Below are 27,725 nucleotides of genomic sequence, written 5' to 3'. Positions count from 1 at the left end.
GGGTGAAGGCTGCAGCTGCTGTGAGATGGAGCAGGAGCAGCTCTGTGTCCTTGTGCTCTACCAGGGCACCATATCCACAGGGCAGAGCTTCTCCCAGGGCCTTTGGAGAGAGCTGGTTTTGGAGCAGCCGAGCCTGGGGAGCCTTTGGCTGCGTCTCAGAACTCTGTCTTTGCTTCTGTTGTCACCTCTCAAGAGAGAAACGGGAAGGGCTCAGCTTTGTTGTGTCTCCTGGAAATTCATTCCACAAATGCCCTGAGGTTCTGCATCCCCTCTGGCGCTCCAGCCTTCACACTGAATGCAAATTGCTCTTTAAATGTCTCAGTAGGTGGATTTTAGTGCTCAGGTGCTTTGAGCAGAGCACAGGCATCACAACTGCTAACCCCAAACCATCCCAGAAAGGGCTCTCATGCCATGGGGCTCGTCACATCCCGCCTGGATTTGCCGTGGGTGAGGGTGAGGGTGAGGAAGAGGATGAGGATGAGCACGGCCAGGATGTGTTGCTGTGTTGCTGTGGCTCAGGGAGGCTGGGCTGCCAGTGTCACTCCTTCTCCAGGCCCTTGGAGGTTGCACGTGCGTGGGAGAGGGAGCACAGAGCTGCCTCGGGCACTGAAGTCTGTCCCTTCATCCTAACAGCAGGCACCTTGGGAAATAGCAGAGGAAAATTCCATTTCTACAGCAGTGGAGCTTGGGTTTTGTATTATTATTTTTTTTTTTAAAGGCTCTGTCAGGCTCCTGCTCTCTCCCCCTCCCCGTGCTGCGCAGCCAGCTCTGAAGCAGAAGTGATATTTTCTGCCAATGCAATGATTAGCCTTTCTGCTAATGACCCACGAACAGTGTCCAAAATAAATGAGCCCAACCTGCTCATCTTATTAGCCAAATGATTGCATAGAAAGAGGAAATATCTGCAGAAACAGCTTAGGCAGCTGTAATTTGGAAGCGTGGAAGAGTCACTATGTGAAGTATGGAGAGGAGTCATATGTCCACAAAAACTGGGAGAGCTCTTGTGCTATTGGGGTGTTCTACTCATCTCCTGCTCCCCCTTTTGTGCCATAATTGTGCAGGGCTGGAGCTGTGTCTGGCCTCAAATTCTGTTGGTTCCTGGGGCTTGGAAGCTGAAGACAGGTAGATATTTCTCCTCCTGTCTTCCTTGTCTGGTTTTTGGCTTCCCTCATCCTGTAGATGACAGGCAGCAGCAGTGGGATGTTGGTCAGGAGAGCAGCTGATGCAGTAGCCAACACTAAGCTGTTCTTCAGGAGCTGTCCTTGTGTCCTTCGGGCTCTTCCCAAAGCACTTGGCAAGGTTTTGGAATGTCCTTGTTGGACATGGGGAGGGATGAGGAGCAGAAGGGGGAGAGGTGAAGGAAAGGGGGGTTTCTGCAGAGAAGGGAGGTGAGGGGGGTCTTGTGATCCCCTCACAGAGCATGGTGACACCGAGGTAAAACAAGAGCTTGCTTTGGAAGGGATTTTAGGCTTTGTGTAAAGGCAAGAGAGAAATGGGGCTGGGTGCAGGGGAATACATAGAGGCTGAGTGTGAAACCCCTCCTGATTTTGGGAACAGCTCAGCCTTCTCTGCGAGATGTACTCAGTTTGAAAGGTGGGCTGTCTTCCCAGCTGCTGCATGTGTGTCTCAGTTGGTCTCTTGCCTGCAAAAAGGCCTGTCCCTGAGTGAGGTGACAGCAGTGTGGCTGCCCTGGAGAAGGGCTCTGGCAGCCCTGGAAGGTTGACCCCATAGCCTTGAAGCCGTATCACATCAGAGGATGTGCACAAGCTCGTGTCTTGTGTAACAGCAGAGAAAAACTCACTTGATCCTCTGCTCCCCTGGAGGGAGGGCAGCTGGAGGGTGGCTAATGATGCACCAGCCCTAAAAATTGCTGAGGAGGGTGAGGTCATCCTCTTCCAGCACCCTGTGTGCAGGCCATGTGCTTCTCTGACTTTGTGTGTGGCACAGCTGATGTGAGCTCCCACATGGCTGATCCCTTGTTCAGCATCTCAGCTCATGGGGTCCCCTGGTCCCACCATCACTCCTCAGCAGCTGACCAGGACCAGAGCCCTGCTGGATATTCCATGTCTCTGTTCACATGTGTGCATGTATATCCATGAAATAAAAACTCCATGTAGCTATGTGTATGTTTATTTTTTACCAAGCTGGGATCTGGAGGGTGTCATGCACAGAAATAAGAACCATGACTTTAATTTTCAGTTTGACTACATTCATATATAGCTACTTCATTACTCCTTTCTGTTTTATGCAGACAAATTCTGGACTTCTTTCTTCCTTTCCTAATTAATGGGGGAATTGCAAATTGTGCATTTTTTCTCCTCCTAAGAAGTTTTGTGTTTAAACGATTATCTGTGTTTGGAAAACATCCTGACAGTGCAAATATTGAAAACTGGAGCACTGAGTGGATGAGCCAATGACCCTGGCTCTCCTTGCACCTCTCAGTGTCTTTCAGTGCACTCAGGAATGCTGTTCTTGGTCCCAGGGCTGTGGGTGTGGATGGAAGGTTCACCTGCATGCCCCAGGCTGCACGAGTGCATTTGATAACTTCTCCTCATAAACAAGTTTTTCAGGTTAATGCTGGAGTGGTTTGGCTGTGGAAGGTGTGACTGCAGGGTTTTGTTTCTTTGGTTTTTGTTTTGACATTTTTGGACTGGTTGGTTTTGGCTTGTTTGTTTTTTATAAGTGGGGGAGTTGCTCCTTCAGTACCCCAAACCTTCCACAGCCCCTTCGATGGCACTGTCATCCTTTGGGACACCCACAGGAAAACTTCATTCCCAAGGGCTCTGAAGGATGAAGATTTGCTTTCCTATAGGATCCATGGGGAGGAAGGGATTTGGAGCAGTCATTGAATCCCCCTCTCTGCCCTCTGGCAGGATCAATAACCTTTTGTCACTGGTGATGGATGTTTCTCTGTCCTGTTCTGCAAGAATTCCCGGTCCCTGTGGGGGTTTCTTTCAGCCTGCCCTGTCTGACCAGGATCAGAGCAGCCCCAGCAGTGCTCTGTCTCCACCCCAGCTCTGCTGCAGCCGAGGCTTTCAGATAACTTTTGCACCGTTTGGACAGATTTAAATAGGCAGGAGGTTTGAATTGATGGATGGAAACCCTTTTCCTGTAAATGTTTTGCTCTGAGGATTTTGCTGCAAGGCTCTGGCTCCTGGCAGCATGCAGGGATGCAGGCTGGCATCCCCCCAGGGCTACAGGGGTGGAGGGTGACCAGAGCTGCTGCTTTGGAAGAGGAGGGGTCTGAACATTTCTGTTTCCATTTCAAACTTCCCCCTGAACATTGGGTTACACCCCTGCTCTGTGATGCCAGGTCCATTCCTCTCTGTCCAGCAGCTCCTCCCTGCAGGGACAGGGACATTTGGTGCCTGAGGCAGGGACATGGATTGCTGAGGCTCTGAGTGCTGAGATTTCACTCATGTTTGGCCTGTGCAAGACACATTCAGCCTCTGCTTTTAAATCCCACACTCCTGTCCAGCTTGTGTGAGGGCACCTTGTCTTAGATCAGTAACTGTGCTGCTCCTCTGCACTTCCCTGCACTCTCTACTGCATTTATCCTTGGATTTATGGATTTATTCTAGTCCCTCTCCCATGAAACACGGGTGGGGCTGCTCCCTAGGGATCTGTTCCAAGGGCTTATCCAAGGATCACAGCCATGGACCAGAAAGGCTGAACCACCAAGTTTCCAATGCTCCGTCTGTAGCACCAAGTAGAGACTCCAATCTTTAATTTATTTATTTTTTTTTGGCTTCCTTTGTTCTGTGGGAAATTACCCTTGAGTGATGAAAGCCTGAAAGAAGGTCAGATTGCTGAGGACAGCAGCTGAGCCCCTGAGGAGTAAGAGGCTTTTTGTTAGGAGCAAGGTTTGAAAGGTGGAGGAGCTTGTGCAGGACAGTGCTGCCTCCTGTCCTGGGAGCACACACAACTGGATCTTCATCTCCCAATCATCCTTTCCCCTCAGGCCAAACTGGTTCTTTTGCAGGGCTCTTCTGAAGATGGGAGCATTGAATAAACTGGCTTTAATTTAGATTAGATGTGAACTCAGGCCAGCCACAGGATAGGCACCACATCGAGGAGATGGAGCTGGGTGGAAGTTGTTTTCCTGCCTCCTACTAAGCTAAAAACAAATTGCTGGGGGATACCCGTGTGTGGTGGGGGGAGTGAGCAAATTAAAGCTCAGTACCCGACAAACAAGGAGTGGAGAGGAGCTTTGTGAGCCCAGAGGTGTGGGCAGAAGAACTTTATTAGCTCCATCTGAAACATTTTGTCTCCATTCCCATTTAGCTGTGGAATCTAACTTCGTTTCAGCTTTACATTTAAATTTTCAAAACAGGCCTGTCAAATTAGTAAAAGGAAATTTGATTAGAAAATGGCAGCAGGATTGAGGTCTTTGTTTTTCTCTGTTCACAGTTTGGCTCAGCGATTGCTCTTAACCAAAAATACATCATTGGAAAAGTGGGTTTTAGCTAGTCAACACTTCCCAGTTGTGAGGAAAAAACTAGGGAGCAGAGATGGAAAATTCCTGCCTCAAGCTCCCCACTTGTTGCCCCTTGTCTGGGAGCTGGAGAGTGAGGCTGTGCCACCAGGCCTGAGGTGGACACTGGAGGGAACGAGGGTCACAGAAGAGTGAGATGGCTTTGTGCTTCCCCTTCCTCTCTCCTGCTGGCTGCCAAACCCATGGCTGGCTTCAGCTCTTTGAACTCCCTGAGGATGTCAGGGGTTGAGCCTTGGGGCAGCCTCAGGAGCCTGGGTTAGCAGAGGATGATTAAACTGGGGTGCCAGGCTGGTTTGGGGTGAGGCACAGAGCTCTGCTCAGCACCCTGATGTTCCCGGTGTCTGTCCCAGCTCTGGGTGGGAGCACATCCCAGAGGGAGAAGGATAAGGAAGGCAGATGAGCAGTGGAGTTAAACACTGGTTAATACCAGCCAGGGGAAGGGACAGGGCTGGAGAGCTGGGAACTACCATCCCAGTGCTCAAGAGAGCTTCTAGGGGGATGAGGGAGATTTTGGGGCTGGAGGAGCATCTCTCCTTGCCCAGAGCCCTCTTGGAAGCCTGGGAGCAGTAATGGGGTCTCAGACTGGCTCTGAAGCAGCCATGCTCACCTGGCCCCTGCCTGCTGCCAGGGATGGAGCCGGGATCTGCTCCACAGTTATTCACAGATGCTGCAATTAGGCTGGAGACACAGTGTCAAAAACCTGTGGCAAAAACCTGTGGCAGCCCCAGTGTGTGCAGGGGGAGAGGGTTATTAGACTGTTATTATCCATTTATCCAGATAGCCTGGCTAATCAGCTTTCAGATGGGGAGAATTAATTGGTTTTGATTGGAGCACCAGGCACATTTAATTGAAATGAATCCTTTCCCACTTCCAAACAGGCGCTTTCTCAGCTGCTGCAGGCTGGAGAGGGGGGTCTGCAGCCTTTCCACCACGACCCTCGTGGTGTGGTGCAGCTGAGCTGGGTGAAGAAGCTGTAACAGCCATGCCCTGCAATGCTCACCCCATCTGCAAAGGAGCTCTTGTTTTTCCATCCATGCATCCCACTCAGACACACTCCAGACCCTCTGCTTCCAGCTGGGATGGGCAGTGCGAGTCCCAGATGGTCTCAGCCCCTTGTAGCATACCAGAGAGCTTGGCAGGTCATCTTGGTGGCACCAATCGCTGCCACCTCTGCTTTCCTCCCTTCACTTTGATGTCCTGCATCCACACAATAAAAATATAAAAGGACTTGAATTTCAGGAGGTTGGGGATGGGCACTGTCCCCAAGATGTGCAGAGCTGGCTCTGTGGGAGGTGCAAATTCAGCTTTTCCCTTCCCAGCCCAGTGGCAGGGTGCCCTGTCACCCCTTCTTCCAGGAAAGAATCCACTGGTCTCACACCCTTCAAATAACAAGTAAAAAAAACCAAATCTGGTGCATTCCCATACTTTTATATTCCCAATTGATACAGCAAGAGGGCTGGGTGGAAAAGGAGCTGGTTCATCAAGGTGTGCTGCGGAACAAAAAGGTTTCTGTGGACTCGTGTGGGAGATGCAGAGCAGGAAAACCCATCCCCATGGGTTTGTTTTCCCACTGTCCTGAGCCCTGAGGTGATTTGGAGTCATCACACGGAGAGCTGGGTAAAGGAATTCTCAGTTCTTGTCAGAGAGATGAAAAAGCCCTGAAACAGGATGAATTTTATCTGTGTGTAAGGTTCCAGCGAAGTTAATGGGAGTTAAGTGTGTGGGTAAGTGCTGTATTTGACTGGGCTCTTAAGAGCCTGCTGGGAATAGCTGTGGTGGTTTGGGAGAGGAGGTTCCTGAGGTCTTGGATCTTTTTTTTAAATCAAAGTCTTGGATCTCCCTGCTCTGTACTACATGGGGGGCAGCACAGTTTTCAAATTTTTTATTAAATCATAAATGAAAATTGATAAAAATTAAGATTTGTTTTGCTTTTCCCTTTGGTGTGTGATGCCTGAGGTACCAGTGGAGGCTTTTCTCAGGGTTTGGGGAGTGGGTAACTCCTGTAATGTGACTTATGCCAGAATTCCAAGGTACCTTCAGATGCCAAATGCCACGTGGGCACGTGCACGGAGGCTTTATCCCTGATATTGTGTTTGAATACCTTCCCTCTCCTTCTGGAAAGCTGTGGTTTGTGTTCATTCAGCTGTTGATGTTCATTATGCTGAAATGTTAGCACTTCAAATATGATAAGGCAGTGTTTGTTATTTGTGGGTTGTTATTTTAGGTTTTGTTTTGGGAATATTTTTTTTTACACAATAGGCCGGATTGCTCCAAAAAAACCCACAAAAAACAACAACCCAGAAAACCCACAACCAGCAAAACAAGCTCTTTTCCTTCATGTCTGTTTGTAAAATAGCACCTTCCCATCATCTGCTCACTCCAGAAATTGTCTGAGTAGTCCATAAATAAAAGCTGAATCCCTTTTCCACTCTCTCTCCATCTTCCCTGTGGGTAGAGCAGCAGCACAAGCAGTGCAGAGGAGACCTGGTCCATCAACGGGGTTTGGAGGTGTTTGGCTTTCTAAGAAATCCCTGTACTCGTAATTTTTGCACCTCTGCCACGTTTTCTGGACAAGTGGCCGAGGTTTGGCAGCCCCAAAGCGGGCTGGTAAATTGAGCAGAGCGGGTGTTGTACCGTGTGCCTCTCTGGGGCTCGGGAGCTGGAGGCACGACGTGAATCGTGTTGGTGTTCCCTCACCCGGAGATGTGCATCTCTTATTAGATTAATCTGTTCTCTAATATATGCAGAATATACAGTGGGAACAGCATTAATTCGCACTAATGGTTGTGAGATCCACTGAGAATTAACTGCATTTTTTGCAAATTAGTGAGGAAGCGGATAAACACAATTATTAAAAAAAACAAGCAAAGGTACTTTTGCAACAGCAGTACGTGTTTGTCATTTATCTGACAAGTGTTCTTTACTTTTAATTATATTTCATTACTTGCTAGCAAATGCTGCGCTGGCGGATATTGTAATAATCCTCCTAATTTAGGACCTTGCTTTAGCATTTGCTAAACCTTTGTTTGGAAAGGGTTGGGTAGGTCAGGGATCCCGCTGTGGCTGTGACTTCGGGAGGTCCCATGGTGAGTGCCTTCCATCCTTGGAGGTGTTACTGGTGAATTTGGTGAAACCAGGCTTAAACTGAGCCTTGGAGGACTTTGTCTCTCAGCTGGGAATGTGTTAGGGCCACACACAGCCAGTTTGGGTGGATTCCCGTTGTCTCTGCTGGGATGTGGCTGTGGCATGGGGATGCTCCTCACCCGAGCTGCGGACAGTCAGGGTTTGGGCTCTGTGCTGGAGATGGGACATTGTGTGTGGGACCTTCCTTGAGCCCCGTGGTGCACTGGGAGCTTTTTGTGTTGCCACAGCCCTGGGCACTCACAGCCTGTGGTTGTCCCAGCCAGTGAAACCTCACCTGCCCTGGGAGACACAGTGGATGAGGTGACCTCTTTTATTTAAAATCCAGGTCGTTCTCCCTTAACTGGAGCAAATTTCCCCTCCTCTTTGGAATATGGATGACACACGGTTGAGGCGTGGGGTGGGAATGAGCTGAGTGGGATGAACACGTGCAGGGGTCTCTTGGCTCAGCGAGGAGCAGGGATGGGGCTCTGTAACTCAAACTCCACAGGGGGAAGGGAAAACTTTTGTTTCTGGCTCAGCTTTGTGCTCCCAGGCTGGCACATTAGGAAAACATGAGCGCAAGCGCAGGAGACCTTATGAATTTTAAAATCCTCCCTCTCTGAGGGCAGGCTCTGGGTTAGCAGGTCAGCCCATTCAGGTGAACCGTTTAGCGCACATTAAAATCACAATTTATGCAATCTGCGCCCCGGCTTTAAAAAGAGCCAGCAATCAGGTGCTTAATAAAATCACCTCCGGCCCTCCTCTTTCAGCTCGCTGCAAATAAATGCCTTTTTTTTACATAATAAAAATGGATTAGGAGTCATTTTGAATTGTTATCCTAGCGAGATGTGCAGCTCGGGACACGCAGGCATGTTGGCTGTGATTGAGGGTTGTGTGTCTTGGTGCTTGCACACAGCCGGTGCCTTGGAGACCTTTCAAATAAACATTTACTGGAACATCACATTGCATGTCTGAGCAGCACAGAAAGGCTGATTGGCAGGTTCACTCCTTCTTTTGTTTCTCTTCTTGGATGAAACAGCAAAACAAAACTAAGTATGGCTTAAAAATATATATATATATATATGAAAATGTGACTTGTCTGACTTGTTCTGTTTTTTGTTGGCTTTTTGTTGTTTTTTTTTTTAACTTGGAAGACTCGGAGATTTTAAAGTTATGGTTCCCACAGCAACTGTAACTCTCATTGCTTGTGTGTGTGTTGTACTTTACAGGGCTGTATCTGCTGTGAGATTTATGCCCTGTGTGTGGATGTACAGTGTGGTAAGAGGATCTGCACGGAGCCATCCTGTGGGAGCCCTTTCCTCTTCAACCCCTGGGCCACATCCTGTGCTCCTTGCACCCGTTCAGAGAGGGGTGCTGTCACCTCTGGGCAGGGTCAGGTGGCACAGCTGTGATAACAGCACCCCCAGAAGACAGTGCCCCAATCATAGCTCAGTGAGCTGTGGAAAGAAGGGAAAAAAGAGATGTAATGCAGCTCTCTTTGGGCTGCAATTCAAGGAGCTGTCCCTGCTCAGCAAAGCGCTGAGCCGTGTGCTAGAAGCTCATGGACTGTAATGGGAATTAAACACATTTTTAAAGTTGAGTGTGTGGTTAGGCACCTTGAAGCCGTGCTTGAGTGGGGATTTGAAATGTACAGGGAGAAAATGTTTTATTTTTAGGAGATTTGCCCTGTGTATCATTGTCTCCTATAGAGAGCGGTGGGGCTGAGTGGTCTGGAGATCAGGACTGGATCCAGATCTCTTTGGAGCACACACATGTATATATTTTGCTCCTGGTGTTTGTCTCTTCCTCTCTAACCTTCATGCTGGCTTGCTGTCTGTTCTTGGTCCCATCCCCAGGCTCTGCCTCAGTTTCCCTGCCTGGTGCTCACTCAGCCATGGGCTCATCCCTGCTCCCATGGCACGTGAGGGTTTGGGCTGGCAGGGGCTGGCTGTGGTTTGTGGATAGGAGTGGGCTCTGCCTGGCCTCTCTTTGTATCCAGGGCCTGGTGGTGCTCTGTGTGTCTGGGGGTGAAGTTCCCCAGATGAGAGACAAGATGATGTGGAGCCGAGTTGTGGGGAAGTCAAAATGGGGGTGAATGGAATTCAGGAAAGGACCATGGGATCATCTGCTGTGCCCTCAGAGCTGCACAGGGTGTGAGAATGCCCTAAAGCCTCTATTTCTCATTTGCAATAAAGCATGACTTTTCAAAAAGCATCCAAGCTTGATTTAAAAAAAAATATATATTAAAATTGACAGTGATGGATAATCCACTACACCCCTTGGTAAATTGTCCTAGTGTTTAATTACCTTTACAACCAAAATGGAAAGAAAGGAAAAATACACAGTGTGAAGAGCCCTGAGGGTTGTGTGGTTATTGCTGATACCTGATTGCTCACCTCAATTCACCTGCTGGGCTGAGGCAGGGGATGTGATGCTCCAGCACAGGGGGCTCGTTCAGCCCAGGCAGTGATGGGACATCCCTGAGCTGTGCTGGGGGACTGACCTTGGAGCGATGTCCAGAGCTGGGAGAGCCCTGCTCCACCCAGCAGCAGGCCACTAGCCATGGGGATGGTTGCCAGCACAATGTTGGACAATAAATGGCTTCAAGTTAGGAAAGAAAGAGGGATATTCTTGCCTGAGGACAAAAATTTGCGCTGGTGTTGGGAGGAAGGTCAGCACAGACTCAAGTGCTGTGCTGTTCAGCACTGGGTTTGCTCTGACCTACACGAGGGATGCTGTGGTGTCACAGGTCTGCCCAGCCCAAACTATCCCCTCCAGCCTGGGATTTCCTCCTGTGACTTCAGCCCTTTTGGTGTGGCAGCTGGAAGACTGTCAGGGCTTGATTTCTGAGCAGCTGGGCTCTGTCACTGTGCGGCTGCAGGGATGGAGGATTCCTGCAAGGGGGAGCAGAGTGGGAAAGGCCAGAGGCTGTTGCAAGAGAGTTTGTCTGGACTCCAGAGGAGCAGTGGGACCCCCTTGTCTTTCCCTGGCTCGGTAGGGCAGGGTGGGGATTGTGTTCAAAGCAGTGATGTGTCCTCTCGCTGCCCAGAAATTGTTCAGCATCTCAGAGATTCCTACAGAGTGATGGCCCTCCAATCCAACAGCTTGGCAGCCTTCATAATTTATGTGAGGGTCCAATTTCTAAGGCTTCAGGGTGGCCTCTCCCATTGATTTTCCTTCTGGGCTCCAAATAAGTCCCAACCTTGCTGCTCTCCAGCTTCAGCTGAGCTTTTCTCTGGTGCCACAAGCCCTGCTGTTCTTTCCACGTCTGGATTATTCCCACCATCCCTCATCTCCCCCATCTTCCTTCTCCCATTCCTTCTCCTCTCCCGTGGGTCTTGGCAATGCTCTGGTGCTGGTGGCTCCTGCTCAGCCGGCCCAGGGCAGCGGGAGCGTGGCAGGAAGGGCATTACGTGGGAGAATATGCATGTTCACAGCTCAGAGGATTAAAGGCCCGTGTTCTTATCACTGCAGAACAGAGTATTATAAATCCAGCCTTAGAATACCAAATCCCCACGCGGCTCGGCCATTGTTTGGGAATATTAAAAAGCTCGGAGACAGAAATAATCAGTTTCCGAATGACACGTTGTCAAATAAAACATTTCTCATATTATCCCTTCTTTCCCCTTTCTCTCTCCCGCTCCCTCAGTTGGATAATTTAACACGAAAAATAGATTAAAATGAGGCTGGCTTTAAAGCCTCCTAAGTTTCACTATTTTTTTTTTTTCCCCTTTTTCCCAGGGAGCTCTCCTGGTGTGTGGTGTGGTTAAACAAGCAGCTGCCAGCGCAGGGTCAGGGACGAAAGGAGCACGTTGGAATTGAGCTGCCTGTGATGAGCCCGTGGTGCTCACCCAAGGGGCTGGCACAGACACCCCCAGCCTTTCCCAGGCAGAGAGGGGCCATTCTCTCCTCTCTGGGACTGGCAGAGCAGAGATCTCTGGCTCGTCCCCAAAGGATGTGGGAGTGTTAGCTGGGTTGGGAGCCCTTGGCTTCCTTGAGTCTGTCATTCTTGAGTCAAAGGGGGAATGGCACACCAGAAACCTCTGTGCCTTTATGGCTTTTTGTAGGCTGTCCCAAGCAGAGATCTTCATTTAATATGCCAACAGGGTTATTTTCTCCAGGACATTTCCCAGGGGCAGATGCAAGGTGAGCCCAGACAGGAATATCCACAGTCCCAGGCCTGCCATGGGTGCCTGAACCCCTTCCTTGGGCCCAGCTGGCACAGCTGCTCCTCCTGCAAGGCTTTTTCTGTCACTCTGATCTTTTCTGAGCATCTGGGCTCTTTCTGGTTTTGCTTTTCCATGGAGAAGGAGTACCTGCATGCCCATTTCCAGCAGCAGAGTGCACAAAGGTGTGAGTGATATCCAGCTGGGCAGCTCAGGGATTTGCTGGTGAAGGCCTTAGAGAAGATTTTTCCCAGAAACACATCCAGGAATGTTGTTCTGAAGCCCTTCTGGACCATGAGAACCCTCTCTTTGCTGTAAAGACGCTGGCGCATGAGCCAGACCTGGTTTTGCAGTGGGGTTTGTTGTGTTAAGTTTGTGGCCCTGCAGTGTCCTTGTCACCTGGCCTGGCCTCCCTTCTGGTGTGCCATGGTTTCTCTCCTGCAAGCTGGATTTCTGAGGAAATGCCACTGGGTGTGGGTGGCTCAGGGATCTCCTGTGATGCTCTGAGGTCTCCATGCATCAGGCACTGTGCAAATCCAAGGAAACTCACATCTGCTCTCCCAGGCTCAGGTGTCCAGGCCGGTTCTTGTTTCTGAGCATGGAAGGCCATGATGGGTTTTCATCCCTCTGGTCCTTGAAGTGCCCTGGTACTGCAGGGCATAAACCTGGGCAGCTCAGCAAGCCCTGCCCCTCTGCCATGCAGGGATCCCTGAGCATCTCCTGGGCTGTAAAAAGCCCTTCCTGAAGGTGCACGTCATGCAAGTTGGGAACTCAAGCTGAGCAGTGCCCTGAACCCCTGAGTCCTGCATCTTTTAGGAACATTTTGTGGGAGAGGAGGGGATCCTGATGTGGGGGATGCTGGGCTGGGCCCTTCCTGTGGCAGGGTGTGGTGCAGGGAAGCATTTCTCCTCAGCTCCTCACCCTGTGCCCTGCACTTCCCAGTGCCACCTCCTTGCAGCTGCTCCTGTTTAGGACTCAGAGCCGTGCTCTGGGTGCAGCCTGCTGCTTTGTACAGAATGGAGAGGAAATATTTTCACGCCTCAGCTTTGCTGTAGAGCTCGGTGCAGCTCTGGGCTGTGGCATGCCAGGTGCCCAAGGAGCGCCTGCCCTGCCCTGGCTGTTCCTGTCATGCTGCAAAGCCCTGGTCACTCGTGCTGCTCCTGATTTACATGCCCTGCCTTGCTTGTCTGCCACGGGATAAAATTGCTCTGATGCTGCAGAGATTAAGAGGCTGGGAGCTGGCACAGGCACAGCTCTTGTGTGTGTAGGGATGAATTTAACTTCCAGAGCAGCCAGAGGCAGGGCTGGCTCCCTTTGGTACTCCCCAGCCAGGCTCCCTTGAGAGGATGTGCTGATTCCGTGTACATATAGATATTTGGAGGTTTATTTTTTTGTTAGAGATTTTTATTTTTAATGTTAACATTGTTGAGAGCTGCATTGAATAAAATTTGGAGAAGGGGAAAGACAAGTAGAGAAGGTCTGAATCTGGAGTATGTTGTGCTGTGCCCTGTTGATCTCAAAACCAGAGGGAAATCACACCAGAAATGTTGGAGCTGGGGTAACCATGCCTTGGGAGCTTTGTCTGTGAGGGGCCATTTGTTGCACCATCATTTTTGGGAAATGTGTATCTCTGCTGAGGCTTTATTGCTCCTGGGTGATGGTTGGGTTGTTTTAATGAGTTTTTTTCTCCTAAGTGATTATTCCCATTCCCCTTCTCCCCACGTGTAGGGGGCCTGGGTGTCCCAAGAGTGAGGTGGGAAGAACAAAGTCCCTGGGAGAATGGTCAGAGTTGAGCTGGGGGTGTCACTGTGCTATTCCCAGCTGAAGGCCATCTCTGGCATCCTCATCTGCCTGTCCATGACCTCACACTGGAGAGGTGCTGCTCCATGAATCCACCTGAGTGTGCTTCAGGGGGTGCTGATAGAAGGCTGCTCTAGGGGTTCACTCAGAGCGTGGAGAAGCACTGGAGCAGATTGTCCAGGGAAGTTGTGGGTGCTCCATCCCTGGGAATGTTCAAGTTTGGACGGGGTGTGAGGCAGCCGTGCTCTATTGAAAGGTGTCCCTGCCCATGGCAGGGGGTGGCATGAGATGGGCTCTAAGGTCTCATCCAGCCATCATTCTGTGATTCTATGGACACTGCAGTGTCCCATCACCCTCCCTGCGCTGCTGACAGTGCCCTCTGCTCTCTCTGCAGGGCGGGCTGATCGCGCTTCTGCTGCTGCTGCTGGTGTTCATGGTGGCCCTGTACGCCCAGCGGCGCTGGCACAAGCGCCGCCGCATCCCGCAGAAGAGCGCCAGCACCGAGGCCACCCACGAGATCCACTACATCCCCTCGGTGCTGCTGGGGCCCCAGGCCCGCGAGAGCTTCCGCAACTCGCGCCTGCAGGCCCACAACTCCGTCATCGGGGTGCCCATCCGAGAGACCCCCATCCTGGACGACTACGAGGACGAGGAGGAGGAGGAGACCCCGCGGAGGGCAGAGCCCAGCACCAGGGAGGATGAGTTTGGCAGCCAGGTGACGAGGACGCTGGAGAGCCTGGGCCGGGGCGGGGAGGAGAAACCTGACTACGAGAAGAAAGGTTTGTGGCGTTTCTGTCTCTCCTCTGCTGGGGAGCAGCGCGTTCCCCAGGGTATTTCAGCTAACGCGCACTTGATTGCTTGCATTTCCAAAGTCTGTCTCCAGAAGCTGCTACACCCACCTCTGCTTATTGAAATGTTATTATGAGCCATTTAATATTGTTCACCTGCAATGCACAGTAAAATGCATTTGAATAAACAAAAGCAAAGCACGTTAATGCTGTGAGTGACTCCAGCAGGAGCAAGGAGGGGATGTGCTGGCTTGCTTTGTGCAGGGAAGGGATCTTGGGGTGGTTCTGAACATTCCTTTCCCTTCTTGTGTTGGCTTCCCAGACAGAATAAGCAGCCACAGTGTCAGGGATGGGGACAGGGCTCCATGGTGGAGGCAAGGGTAGCCTGGTGATGCAGTGTGTCTGGAAAGCAGCTCCCTTAGGAGCTGGGAGGAGGTGGCTGAGGTTGTGTTTCTTCCACCCTTAAAATGTTCGTTGCTCTTTCCCCTTTTAAACAAGGCTGTGAGGTTTGTGGTGGGTACTGCTGCCCAAGCAGATTTGGAGATGCTCAGGGGTCAATCTGCTGTCCTGGAGTGCTGCTCTGAGCATCCCTGTTGGTATCTCTTGGTGTGTGTCTGGCTGTTACCAGCCCATGGGGTTAAGAGATGTTTCTTCAACCCTCTGCTCAGTGAGAATGAACAAATGGAAGCCTTCATATATTGTAACCGAGCGACCTTCTTTCTTCTTTCATATTCTCTTCTTTGTTTCGCTTTTCTATAAATTATTTAGAGTTGTGTGAGTAGGGAAGACAGCAGTAACTGCATTTCAGTGCTCTTCAAAACAAAATAAAAAACAAGATCTAGAGCAGAATATTAAGCTATCCAAGGGCTCAGGAACTGGCAATAATGAATTTACACAGGCTGAACCCCCTGTCCCAAGCTGGAATCTGTCTGTAGGATACCTGGGCTGGGAGAGATGTTCCCAAAAGCTCCTGCCAGCTCTGCTTGTGATGCTGTCAGGTTTTGCGCTTTGGATCGAGGCAGGATTATGCCTTGCCTAGTCTGATCCTTCCAGACTGTGCCAGTTCACCATATGTTTCCTCCCAGATGGGCACTTTTCCCTCTTGGATAAGACTCTGCTCAAGGAGCCAAGCTATGGTTTGTGCTTCTTACTCCTCTGTGCTGAAGCTGCTTAGAGCCTGGATTGCCCAGGATGAGGTGGCTGCAGTTCAGATCTAGGGTTTCGAGGCTGCAGATATAAATACATGTGCTGTGGGCTTTCCACTCTGACCTGGTGGCACACGCAAGGGAAATGTGGAGATTCAGACATGCTGTTCCCAGGTGCCTGCACACGAGCAGCAGTCACAGCTGGATCCCTGTGGGCATGTGGGTGGAGAAGCTGCAGCTGCTGTGAGCAGACACAAGGTACCTGGAGATCCCCAGGGACTGGAAGCCAGTTCTGCTCGGGCATGGCTTTGCAGCTGGATTGAAGGTGGACGCATTAAGGCACACCCAGCTGCAGCATGGCTGCAGCACCACAATGAGATCAGCCTTTCCCTGGTGCCCGGCTGGCACTGCCAGGTTTCATTGTGGTCACTGGGGATGGGCGTGGAGCTGTGCCTCATCCCTGGGAATCCACCAGCTCCCATGGGAAAAGCTCTCCTCGCTGCTCCTGCTGTGCTGCCTTGTGATAAGACATCAGCTGGGACTTGTCAGCAGGCTCCAAACAGTATCATTGCAGGGGCTGTCAGCAGAGGCTCTTTCAAGTGTCACTTCCCAGCATTAATTACCAGGGATGGCAATTCCAATGGAGATGGAGCAGTTCTGCTCACCCTGCCTGTGCTGGGCACAGATTGATTTGCAGGTGCTGGGCTGTGCACTTCCCATCCCTGGGGATTTGCCCACCCCACGCTTGGTGTCTGTTGGGTCAGTTTTTCTTTCCGTGAGGAAGACTGTGGGGTTTTTTTATTCACCACTTCTGGATGTATCTGACCAGGGAATCAGGCAGGGAATTGCTCTGTTCCATCCAGTCCCTGCCCAGGAGGCTTGAGCAGCACAAATGTTTTGCAGATCATGGCTCAGTGAGCCAAACTTTCCTCCCCAGCTCAGGCAGCGATGTGGATGGGAGGGATGCTCCCAAGTGGTGCCAGAGCATCTGAAGTGAATCCCAGCACAAACAAAACACAGGAGTGATGTGCTGAATAATGACATCTAGCAACAAGCGTGTCTGAGTGATAAAGTTAATGAAATTACAGGTTCTGACCTGATACCGGGCTCTGCTGTGGGGAGATAAACAGCAGGGCAAAGATGAGATGTTTATTTCTCCCTAGCTGCAGTTGTAATCTGGATGCGCTGTGCAGGGCCATTAACGTTATTACTGTTATGCAAAATCATTTTTGACTTGGGGGAAAAAAAAAAAAGGAGCTAAGAAAGAAAAATCACCCAACTGCCTAGAAAATGTAAAGCTGACAAAATTAGAATTGCAGCAGGAGCACAAGCTGACCTGGTGACATTGCACAGAGCCCAGATGAATTTAGACAGAAGAAAAATCCAAGGCAGTTTAGGAAGAAAAGCAGAAAAGTAGTATTTTTATTTTTTTTTATTAATAATAAAATGAAATGGAGCAAAGCAGGAGGTGATAGCCAGGCTGCCCTAATTATCCAGAAGGATCCCTTGAGCTGGGATGGAGAGGGGGCTGCTCTGTCTCCTCGTGGGTTTGGGTTCTCTCTGGCAATTGGAAGGTCTTTAGGGTTTTGTGCTCAGTGGGTGTGCATGGTGCCAAGTGGGGCCTGCTGGTGTGGGGTGCAGGCTCTGGGGTCTTGCTCTTTTCTGGGGAGACCCTCCCTGTCTGAACTCAGCCCTTGTGTGTAGGTGGGTTCAGTGATTATGGGAATTTGGGTAGATTTGTGCTGGTGGCATCACTTCCTCCCTGCCTCTGTCCTCACCTCACTGTGGAGTTTCCACTCCATGTTCCTGATGAGTTCTGCTCTCCTGCCTTTCCCAAGCAGATGGCCTCAAGCTCCATCCCTTTGGGAATTCCTCACTTGCTTTTCTCTTTTAACACACACAGCTCTGATCCTCACTGACACAGCTTCATCCTGCAGCAGCAGGGGCCCTTTGCTTCTGCCCATCAAGTCCTGTTTGAGGGACTTTGGGTCTCAGTCCATCACAGGTGGCACTGCTGCATCCCTGTCTGGGGTGCACTGGATACAGTGATGGAGTTGGAAAACAAAGGTAAAGTCCACCAACCTCAGTATGGGATTACCCACAGGTTCCTCAGAAAGATTTTGCCAAACCAAATCTCCTAAGGATCAGCGAGAAATAGAACTTCTGCCTGGTGAAAACTGAGGAGAAATCAGACTTGAAAATCGACTATCTGCAATTCCACTCCTGTAACAAAGGGACCCATCTTTATTTCTCTGTTTCTTTCATGTTTGAAAAAAGAACATTTCAAGCAGGCCTTTGTGCTGGCTTCACAGGCTCTGCAGTCTGGGTTTGGCCTCCAAGTCTAGACAGGAGACAGGACTTATTACTGATGGTTCCAATGATTAATACTATGGGCATATCAAAGGTGTGGTTGTGCACTCATCTTGAATTCCTCTCCTGGACTTACTTCTCCCCTGCTGTGTTGGCTCAGGTAAACCTCTGAAGTTTCTCTTCCTTAATCCGTGGATTCTTTCCTCAGTAGTGGTAGTGAGATGCTTTTGAGCATTCCTGAAAGATGGTCTGGATCCTAGAGTGCACCTGGAGATGTGGATCCAGCTCCACTCTGCCACCAGCTGCTCTGGTAACCCTGCTCACGTTATTTAATGGTCCAGTCCTCATCTGGGGCTTGGAGAGGGAGCCAAGCCAGGCAGCAGGCAGGGCAGCAGAAGGAAATATTGACAGCTGCTGATGTCAGGGCTTGTGGTTCCCCAGCCTCCCAGACAAGCTGCCCTGGGTGGTGCAGTCCAGGAGAACGTCGGGAGAAGGGAATTGGGCAGGGCAGACAAATAGCATTGAGATAATAGCAAAAAAAGCAGGGGAAGGATCCTGGTGATGACAAGAGAGAGCTTCCTGTGCCCCCCACTGGCACTGGAGTAGCTGTTCTGGTGGCCACACCTCAGTATTGTTTTTCCTCCCAGTGGAGACAGCTCCTGGAAGAGGTAAGGCAGTGCTCTGGCTGGAGGGCAGGATGCTGGGGCTGTGGAAAGGGATATTTTGGGAGCTGAGCTGTGGAAGGGGAGGGCAGATAGCTAAGCTGTTCCCTAGAGCTGCCATTCATTGCAAATACCTGAGCTCTGCAGTGTCTTGGAGATGAGATTTAGAGATGGGTGTGAGCTGGGGGACCTCAGAATGGACAGGCAATGGAGAAGGGACACAATGGAGAAGGGACAGCAGGCAGGCAACAGGAGCTACACATCTGGCCTGATAATGGTGACCCTGAGGTGACAGCCTGGTGTCCCTGAGGAGACACTGGTGCCTGGCTGTGCCAAGATGTGCCATCCCTGGTGCCCATACCAGGGCTGGGAGCCTCCGAGTGCCGCGGTTCCACCCTGGGTCCCAGCATCAACCAGGGCCTCTCTGAGCCTTTAATAAATAAAGCTATGGCTTAACGTTTGCTGGGGCTGGAGGCTAAAATGGGACACTGCGTCAGGCCAGATCTGATGTGGCTTGGGGCTCTTCTTTCCAGTGACCTGATGGGATCATGACCCTCTTTGTACGTGATCAGCTTTTCCCAGCTCTAATCCCAGCCAGCTCCTTCCGTAATTTATAGGGACCTTTGAAAATGTATATTCTCACAGCCTGACAGTGAAAAGTGTTTTTTTTTTTGCAGTCCTCTAGTCCTGTCTGAAAAAAAAACAGCTTCAACTTTCAGCTTTAAAGAAATGAAAAAATAAAAAAAAAGGTGGGGGCTCAACACGGTCGGAATTGGTTCCTAATTCAGGGCAGCACTTCCAGACATGCTTAGGTAGTGCCTCTAGTTAACAGAGACATTTAAGATGTTTTCAATTCCAGCAGGTTTAATTGTAACTGAATGGAATGCAGTAATGAAGGCAATGAGGGCCCCAGCTACAGAGCTTACACCAGATGTGCCATTGGGTCTTTGGTTCTGTGGTGATGCCAGCTCAGGCTTCATTGTGGATTTGAAAATGTCCTGACCTGCCAGGGAAAAGCTGTGCTTTGCAGAGATAAACAGTCATAATTAATACATTAATATATTAACTGCCTTTGGAGATCTCAAGGGAGAGGTGCCAGGCTGGAGTTTTAGGTTTGTTTTGATTATCCCATTGAAATGGTTACCTCCACCCCAAATCTGGCTTGTCCTCCCCACTGTGAGGGGAGGGAATGGTGGTGCTGTGAGACATGATCCCCCTCCCTTACACCCCAAAAAAGTGGATCAAAGCAGCATCATGGATGTGTGGGAGCATGCTCAGGTGATCTCTCCCACAAGAGCCATATCCAACATACTCCCACCTCTAAGAATTTCTCAGAAGGGACAGAAAAGCTCCTGGGGCTTGGGGGTTTCCTCTGGTCCTGCAGCCCCCAGCTCCTGCCTTTATGGCCCGTGCTTAATGACTAATTAAGGTTTAAACACCTAGGGTCTGCCAGGGCTCTTCCTGGCCCATGGCAACTGTTGCTGTGGAGAAGAGGCTGGTGAGGTGGGCTCCTGATAAGTTTGATTGTTTTCCTCCCCTCTCTTTGCTACAACTTGCTCATTAATTTTGTGAGACAGAGGAGAGAAGAAACAGTTGGGAAAGCAGCTTTGAATGGTGCCATAGGGACTGGAACAGAAACAGGGTGGTTTATTATGGCAGCGTTTTGCTGAGCATCCTGAAGAGATGCTGGATTTGTGAAGTCCTGCTGCTTTGCAAGGCTTGGACTGGCCTCACCCTGACATTCCACAACATCCCAAGTTGAAGAAATACCCTTGGTTTCCCCCTCTTCCAGCCACAGCTGGGTGACTTCTGGCTCCTCAAGTCAGCAGCAGCTCTTGAACGAGGATTTTTGTGGAGTTTTGTGGGGCTGCAGATGCCCAGTGGGGATGTCACGGCAGTTTCATGTGCAGTAGTCCTGACTCCCCAGGTGTCCAAAGTGTTTTCCATCCAGGCGAAATCACAAGCTCACAGAAGATAAGCTGTGAAGTGTTGGCTGTCCAAGGAAAATAAGCCATCAGGAACTATATTTATATAAATGCCAGGCACACATTGTTCATCACTTTGTGCATCACTATGAATGTTTGATAAAGCAACTACATTATTTAAAAGTGTAGCTGGGCTGTGGGACAGTTGTTGACCAGGAATAGCTTCAAGATGACTTTTTCTTTTTTCTCTTTTTTTTTCTTGTTTTTTTTCTTCCCCTGATGGAAAATTTAAAAAAATATGATGGTTGTTTACTTGCCTTGGGGGATCTCAGGTGTCCTTGCCTCTCGTGAGTTTCTTGGCTGGGTTGCATCTTGTGTGCAGTGCAGAGGACCTGGGACAGCTTCAGCTCTGAGCAGGGCTGTCACAGAATCCTGGAATGCTTTGGGTTGAAAGGAACCTAAAAGACCATCATGTTCCTTTCCACTATACCAGGTTGCTCCAGGTTCCATCCAACCTGGCTGTGGACATTTCCAGGGATGGTGCTTCCAGGGTATCAGCATGGAGTGAAAACCTGCCACTGGTTTCTGAAGTCAGACTGATCAGAAGAGGATGTGGGATGAAGGAGAACAATCCCAAGGGGTTCCCTATTTCTGCTGGAAGTATACAGATGCTGGTGAGGACTCAGCCCTTGGGATGTGGGGCTCAGAGCTGAGGCTGCTCTGGATCCTGTCACCTGAGCAAGTGGTGGGTTTGCCTTAGCCCACAGTACTCAGCCCTTTTTCTCCTTGGCTTTTGGTGGCATTGTGGCTCCACCAGTCGACATGTGGACATTTTCCCCCATAATTCCATCCCAGACTTGTGGGTTTTACGGGGAAGGGAGCAGGGAGGGCAGCTGCAGCACCAACTCTTTGCTCTGTTTACGTGTCCTCTTGCCATGAATTGTGTTTTACCTGGCTATGGCACCGAGACGGTTTTGTCAGCTGGCTCCTAAGGAAGATGGATTGAGGCTGGGCACCTGTGCTGATACTGGGTCTGCAGGCACCTTCCAGCCCCATTTATCATTAGGCACTGACCTCCCTGAAGGACCAGTGGGAGAGGAAACTTATTAACAAGGTGCTTCAAATCAATCCTTTCTGACGGCCCCGCTGAGTTATGGCGTTTGCTGTGACTCTCCCACTGGGTCCTGTGAGTGTGGCAGTGCTCAGCCTCACTGCTTTACCTGTGTGGCTTGGAATGGCTTTGGGTTTGATATCCTGGGTTTTCTGGGTGTTCCCAGGTCTTCTCCTGAGCCAACAAACCAGTTTTCAGCTCATTCTTTCCTGCCTGCTGCCTCCACCCATATGCTGCCCAGTGCGGGAGGTTGTTGGTCCTTTTGGTGCTGCTTTTGGAGCTGAAGCTCCTGTCCACATTGAGAGATTTTGGTAGTTTGTCCTTCTCCTCTGGGCTGGCATGGCTCCCTCATTCATCCTGGCACATGGCACAGCATTGTCAGCGCTGTGAAAAATGTCACCTTGTCCGCTGGGCAGAGGAAATGCATTTTCTAACTAAAAAGTTCCTTCTGCACCATGCTGCTGAGCATGGAGTTGGCTAGCAGTGGAGGCTGGAGAGGGACCACTGTGCCACATTTCCCACCCATTGTGGCCAGCTATGGCTGCTCCTGGAGCCCTGTCCTGCAACACCCACCCTTTGGGGTGCTGGCACGTGCTCATACTCCCTTGACAGATGCCAAAGTGCTGCTGCCTCCAGCTTTGTCCCCCAGCAGTGGCTCCTCAGACAGATGGGGATGGGACTTTTCCCCGTCCTCAGTGAGTCCCTGCCCTGGCTGGCTCCATGGGACAGTGTCTCCTCTGGCTCTGCAGAGCTGCAGGAGCTGTGTGGTGGAGAGAGGGAGCTGGAGGTCAGTGCTGAGCTCTCCAGCCGGTGTCTCTCCTCCACGCAACATTAGCTCGGGCTGTGCCGTGTGCCCATTAGCACCAAATCAGGAAGCTTCCTCCAGAGTGCTCTTATTTAACTTTTCAATTATTTGATAACTTGAGGAGCATTAGCTGATACTGAGGGTCTGCCCATCTTCCCTCATCCTCTCTGCTTGTTGCCTAAGCCAAAAAGTTATGATGTCTCATAAAAAACCCTAAGTTAAGGGTTTTATTAGAGCTGTGGAAATGGGAAATTGAGTTTCTGTTGGACTGGATCTCCTCAGTGCTGGGGCAGGACCCCACTGCCAGAGGTTCTTCCTTGCAGGACAAATAGGATAAAGAAATAAATGCCCTGTACATGTCAGGGGAGGGGTGTGCTAGAAAGACTTTGCCCCATGGAAGAGCTGAGGGTTTCCTGGCCAGAAACAGCTCCTGGTGAGGAGCAGCTGGAGCAGTTCCAGGGGTGCAGGAACCCATCAGCTTTCGGGAGCTGCTCTCCAGGCACAGGCATGAGGCAGAGATGGGACTGTTGGACTGCAGCTCTTCAGCATTTGATCTTTCCTAATAAGTTTATAATTACATTGCATTATCTTAATTACCAACAGGAGAAGTGGGGGGAGCGTGGGGAGGGAAAGGAGGGAGCTGGAGAGGCAGGGAAGGTGCAGGGTGAGAGTAACTCCCAGCCTCCATCCGCGGGGCCGTGGCTGCGGTCAGAGTTGGAAATTATGCCATTAATACAATGCTTATTCATTTCCCATCGTAAAAAAATGGAAGCGCGTTCCGAATGAAATTAACATTCCGTGACATTTTCCGGTAAACGGTGAGTTTGCACACATGAGTGGAGGCAATTAGCTGGGAAGCGACTGAGCGCCGTGACTGGAGAGAGGATGAAGAAGGGTCAGGGCAGCCGCTGCTGGGTGGGTGCTGCCCTGGGCTCCAGCTCTGCCCATCCCTTCCCAGTGGGATTCGGATCCTGCCCACCCAGCTGCAGTGAGCATGGGAGCTGCAGATGTTCTCTCCTGCTCTCTGAAAATGGGGGGAAATGGCAAAGTTTGGCAATAGAGGCAAAAAGGAAAAAGTGGGTGCACGTCCAGAAGAGTTTTGGGGAGCCCTGGAGTCCCTGTCCCCACTGCAGGATGCTGTTCTCCATCCCCCTCCCACTGCACACCAGCCTTTCCTGGCATCCCCTTTCCCGTCACGCTCCTAAAGTTTTATTAGAACCCAATGGAGAATTTTTCCCAGATTTGTTAAACTACTGAAAACTTCTGATCCTATCAGGACTTTTTTTTCCGTGCCTCGTACCAGATAAGGGCTGTGCTGGCTCCGAGCCCGGAGCTGAGGGTGGTGGAGAACGGGGTAGGGAAGCAGTCATCTCATGAATATATGAAGGAGGAAAGTACATTTGTTCAGTTTCCTTCAAAGGAGGCATCTTGAATAAAACTTTATCTCTTCTTCTGCTTCCCTTCCCCTCCAATTTGCAATTGAAATCAGACTTTTGCGTATAAAGATCTATTTTTATAGTGACAGATTTATTAATGTATATAATAATCTATTAATGTATTAATAGCTGTGTATTAATAGCTATATATTTATAGCTGTGCTAAAAAAGTGTATACAGCCTCTATTTTAAAACTCAACAAAAAGGGCCAGGAGAGACATGAAAGAAAAAGTCGACATGGAATACAAGGCTGATTTCAAAATGCTCCTGGGTTCCTCTCTCTCTCTGTTGCTGTGTGTGGGATCCCCACTCTGTAAAAGAGCTTTTTGGAGATCCTTCTTCATCCTTGCATTTGATGTTTTTCGTATATATCTGTATATATAGAGAGAGAGATATACATTTAAATCAGAGTACAGATATGGAGATATATTTATGTATTTAAATAAAACAGATATTTATGTCCTGAGTTGGTTGTGGAATGCAACCAGCAGCTTCCCTGTGTTTCTTGGACACACGTGGCTGCATGTGGCACTTGTCATGGGCTGCTGGAGATCAGGGGACAAAGGGGGGACAGGCTCTCCTCGAGAGAGATTTGGTGGCTGGAGAAACACACGGAGAAGTGAATTCCCAGTGTTTCTCCTGCTTTTGCCATATTCCCCGTGCTCTGTGGCAGGACGTCGCTCTCCAGATGTGTTTTCCTCTGAGTACGTGCGGAGCTGTTGTACAAATCTCTCCCACTGTCATCACATCAGCATCAGTGTAATTACCTAATTTTATGCTACTAAAGCTCTGTGCTTTGTGGAGCTCGGTACCTTCAGGGTGGCACTGTTGAAAATCAGTCCACATCCCAGTCTCAGAACAAACACCGTTAGTTATTTCATGCTTCGAAAAGCAACAAACACCCATTATTTAGAGCTGGTGAGAAATCATGGTTTCCACCATGTGGAAAACTTCCAGTATTGTGAAATTTATGCTTGTTCCAAAATAGGATTGGAAAGTCAATTTCTTGAAATACTTTGTTGAACAGAAATTTCTAAAATATTGATCCAGAAACATCAAAATGAGCTTGCTGAATATCACGGGGTTGATTTGGAGGAAACAATTATAATGTTATTAAAGTGGCACGTTCCTGGTGTTCCCGTGGTGTGTTAGGGACGTGATGATGTATTAGACCTTTAGAGCCCATGTCAGTGGTTCCCAGGAGAGTCCCCTGTCCTATGCCTACAAAAAGCAGAGTATTTGAAAAATACTGGAAGCAGTCAGTGAAAGGGGAATCTTTAAGAAGTGTCTGAAGTGAGGGGGCTGCATACCTCATGTGACCATGCAGGTCAGGAGGTGAAAACCCCACTGACCTTGGCTTCTAATTGCACCCAAACTTTTCCCATTTAATCCTTGGTCGAGTTTGCCTTGTTGCAAAATGCTCAGTCAAGCAGCTCCTGAGATGCTCTGGAGTTATTCCCCTCCCTGAAACTCTGGGAGCATTGTGGCCACTGTTAATATTGAGGGATCGATAACTTGCCTTCTGACAGCCAGAAATCAAAGAGAGGAATGGGAAAACCAGATGCTTAAAAAAAATGTATTTTATAAAAATATGTTTTAGTCCATAGCTAGCGGGGGAGGCTCTGATAGAAGCTGCTGCAGCTGTGGGAGTGCAGGTGTTGTGTGAGGACAGCATGGATGTTGTGGCTCCAGCAAAAGAACCTGTAAGCCAGACACCAAAGACTTTGAGGCTCAGGGAAGCTGGCACCTTTGCAGACCTTAAACCTCACTGTTCTGTTTTAATAAGATGCAAAACTCAAGGACTATCCAGCTCTCCCACCACCCAATGGCACCACGAGGTTTGAGCCTGGTTTGGGGAGGAGCTGCTCCACTGCTCCACTCAAGGCCATGGCTGAAGACTAAAACACCTCAGCAAATCTGAGAGCTTTTTTCTGAGATCTGTGGGGTATTTCCATCACTGCCTGGCTTTGCTGGCTGGGAACAGGTTGCATAGTCAGAGAGATTTTGTAGTGCCTTGAGAAAGTCTTGGAATAGCGGAGACAACACCCAAGTGCATCTGATGGGGGCTCACAAATAATTCATCTCTCAAACAGGGTTTGTGGGCGGTTGCACAGATCCAAGCCTGGGACTCTGAGGTGGGGAATCCCTCCTGGGATGGTGAGATCCTACTTGTGGCATGTCCCCAGAACAGCCCCCTGTAGCCATCCTGTGGAGGGTGCAGCTCTCCTGGCTGTGCTGGAACGAGTGCTGCAGCTTCCCATCCCCATTGCAATGTATTTTTACCCAAACATTGCTCATATTGTTCAGCTGATGACTACTTTTTGTTGTTGTTGTTGTTGTTGTTGTAATTTTTAAGCCAAACAACATATTTTCCCACTGCAAATTGTGCCAGCAGAAAGGAAGGAGGAGAGAACGGCTCTGGGTAGGAATTGTTTTGTGGGAGACGTGCAAAGGAATAGGGGAGCCATAAGGAGGGAGAGCAAATCACTTTTCAGATAGAATATGGGGGTGGACAGGAGGGAGGTGTTCGTCAGGAATGTGTGCTGTGCTTTGCAAAGGTAGGGTGACCTTCAGCTTTGTCCTTAAAGTGCTGCTGGAGAGGGAATCTGATTTTGTGGGGGCAGGAGAGCCTCGTGATTCCCCTGCTCCAGCCTGCTCTGGGGGGAGATGGAGATCATAGCCTTGTGCCAAACCTCGGGGTGGATCTCACCACCTCTGCCAGGCTGGAGGATCTCTCAGCACAGTGACGAAGATGTGAGCTCAGCAGCCCGGGTGGATTTATCCTGGGAACTGGGGAGGGGAGAGAAGGCGTTTGGCAAGCTCTGCTCGAGGGGAGGACAGTCCTGTCGCCTCTGAAATGTGTCGTGTTGGGCCAGCGCTGGGAGGAGCTGCTGCCTGGGCACTGCTGACGGGGCTGTGTCGTGCTGGGAGCAGCGTGTGGGTGCTGTGGAGGTGCCAGGAGCTGCTGGCTGAGCCCCTGCTTGGCACAGGCAGTCCAGGGGGGGATTGCAGGGCTGTGTGGAATAGAGTAGCTCATTTGGAAGTGATCCACAAGGATCATCTAATCCAACTGCCTGACCAGTTCAGGGCTGGCCTGTAGTTAAAGCAAATTATTGAGGCCACTGTCTACCCCACAGCAGTGCTTCTTCCCATCCTTTTCTGACCACTTAGAACCTCCAAGAGCTGCTGTGGGGAAGCCCAGGGGGCAGTTTGGTTTGCAGTGGACTGTCTCTCTCGTGGCTGTGATGAACATCCCCAGCGAGTGCTGTCTCATTCCGTTATGGTGCAGTGGTCTCTCCTCTCTCCCTTTTGGCACTGCTGGCAGTGCATGAAGGGCTCTCCCTTCATCCCTCACCCCTCATGCTCACACAGATGAAGCTCTGCTGTCTTTCATTTGTCACTGAGGTTTTTTTTCTGTGCTGCCCACCCATGCCAAACTCAGCCTGCTGAGATCTTGTTGAAAAGGGTCTTTTCTCATTTCTCATTTTCCCTACTTTCCCTTTTTTTTTTTTCCTTTCTCGCTCCTCTTCCCTTTCCTTTTTTTTTTTTTTTGTCTTTTCTTCCCCTGCTTTACTTCTCTTTTCTCCCTCCTTCTTCCCTTTCCCATTTCCTTTCTCCAAACCCCTGAGCTCAGGGGCACAGAGAAGCCAACGATGCGCTGGCACACCTGAGCTGTGCAGAGCAGCGAGATGCACCAGCTCTTTGCTCACAGTTCCTGCAGTATTTGTAGCATCATCCCAAACAGTTGGTGGCCGATGGACCCTCCCTTCCTCCTTTTGAACCCAAATTTCATTTTTGCTTTTTGTGAGTAGTTTCATGATTTCCTGTTACTGCCCATTGTGCAGCTGGGTAGGGAGCTGCATCGGAAGTTCTGGGGGAATTTTTTGGCATTACTGAGTTGAGGATGTGTGAGAAGAAGGAGAGGAGTTGCTTAAATATCAGCATGGTGAAGCACATAC

General features: G+C 50.0%; 1 protein-coding gene across 4 annotated transcripts in view; it reads left to right on the top strand.

Moving 5' to 3' along the window:
• ASTN2 (astrotactin 2) overlaps nt 1–27,725 on the top strand; it is a 300,670-nt gene that overhangs the window by 60,755 nt on the left and 212,190 nt on the right. For all 4 annotated transcript variants that reach the window (XM_086857798.1, XM_086857799.1, XM_086857801.1 and 1 more), the window contains exon 3: nt 13,979–14,363. In XM_086857798.1, coding sequence (XP_086713924.1) covers nt 13,979–14,363 — 385 coding nt within the window. The remainder of the gene's footprint in view (nt 1–13,978; nt 14,364–27,725) is intronic.

This window comes from Cyanistes caeruleus, chromosome 20 (assembly GCF_971803275.1).
Source record: "Cyanistes caeruleus chromosome 20, bCyaCae1.hap1.1, whole genome shotgun sequence".
NCBI lineage: Eukaryota > Metazoa > Chordata > Aves > Passeriformes > Paridae > Cyanistes > Cyanistes caeruleus.
The sequence above is the reverse complement of the archived record's forward strand: the minus strand, read 5'-3'. Positions and strand labels throughout refer to the sequence as shown.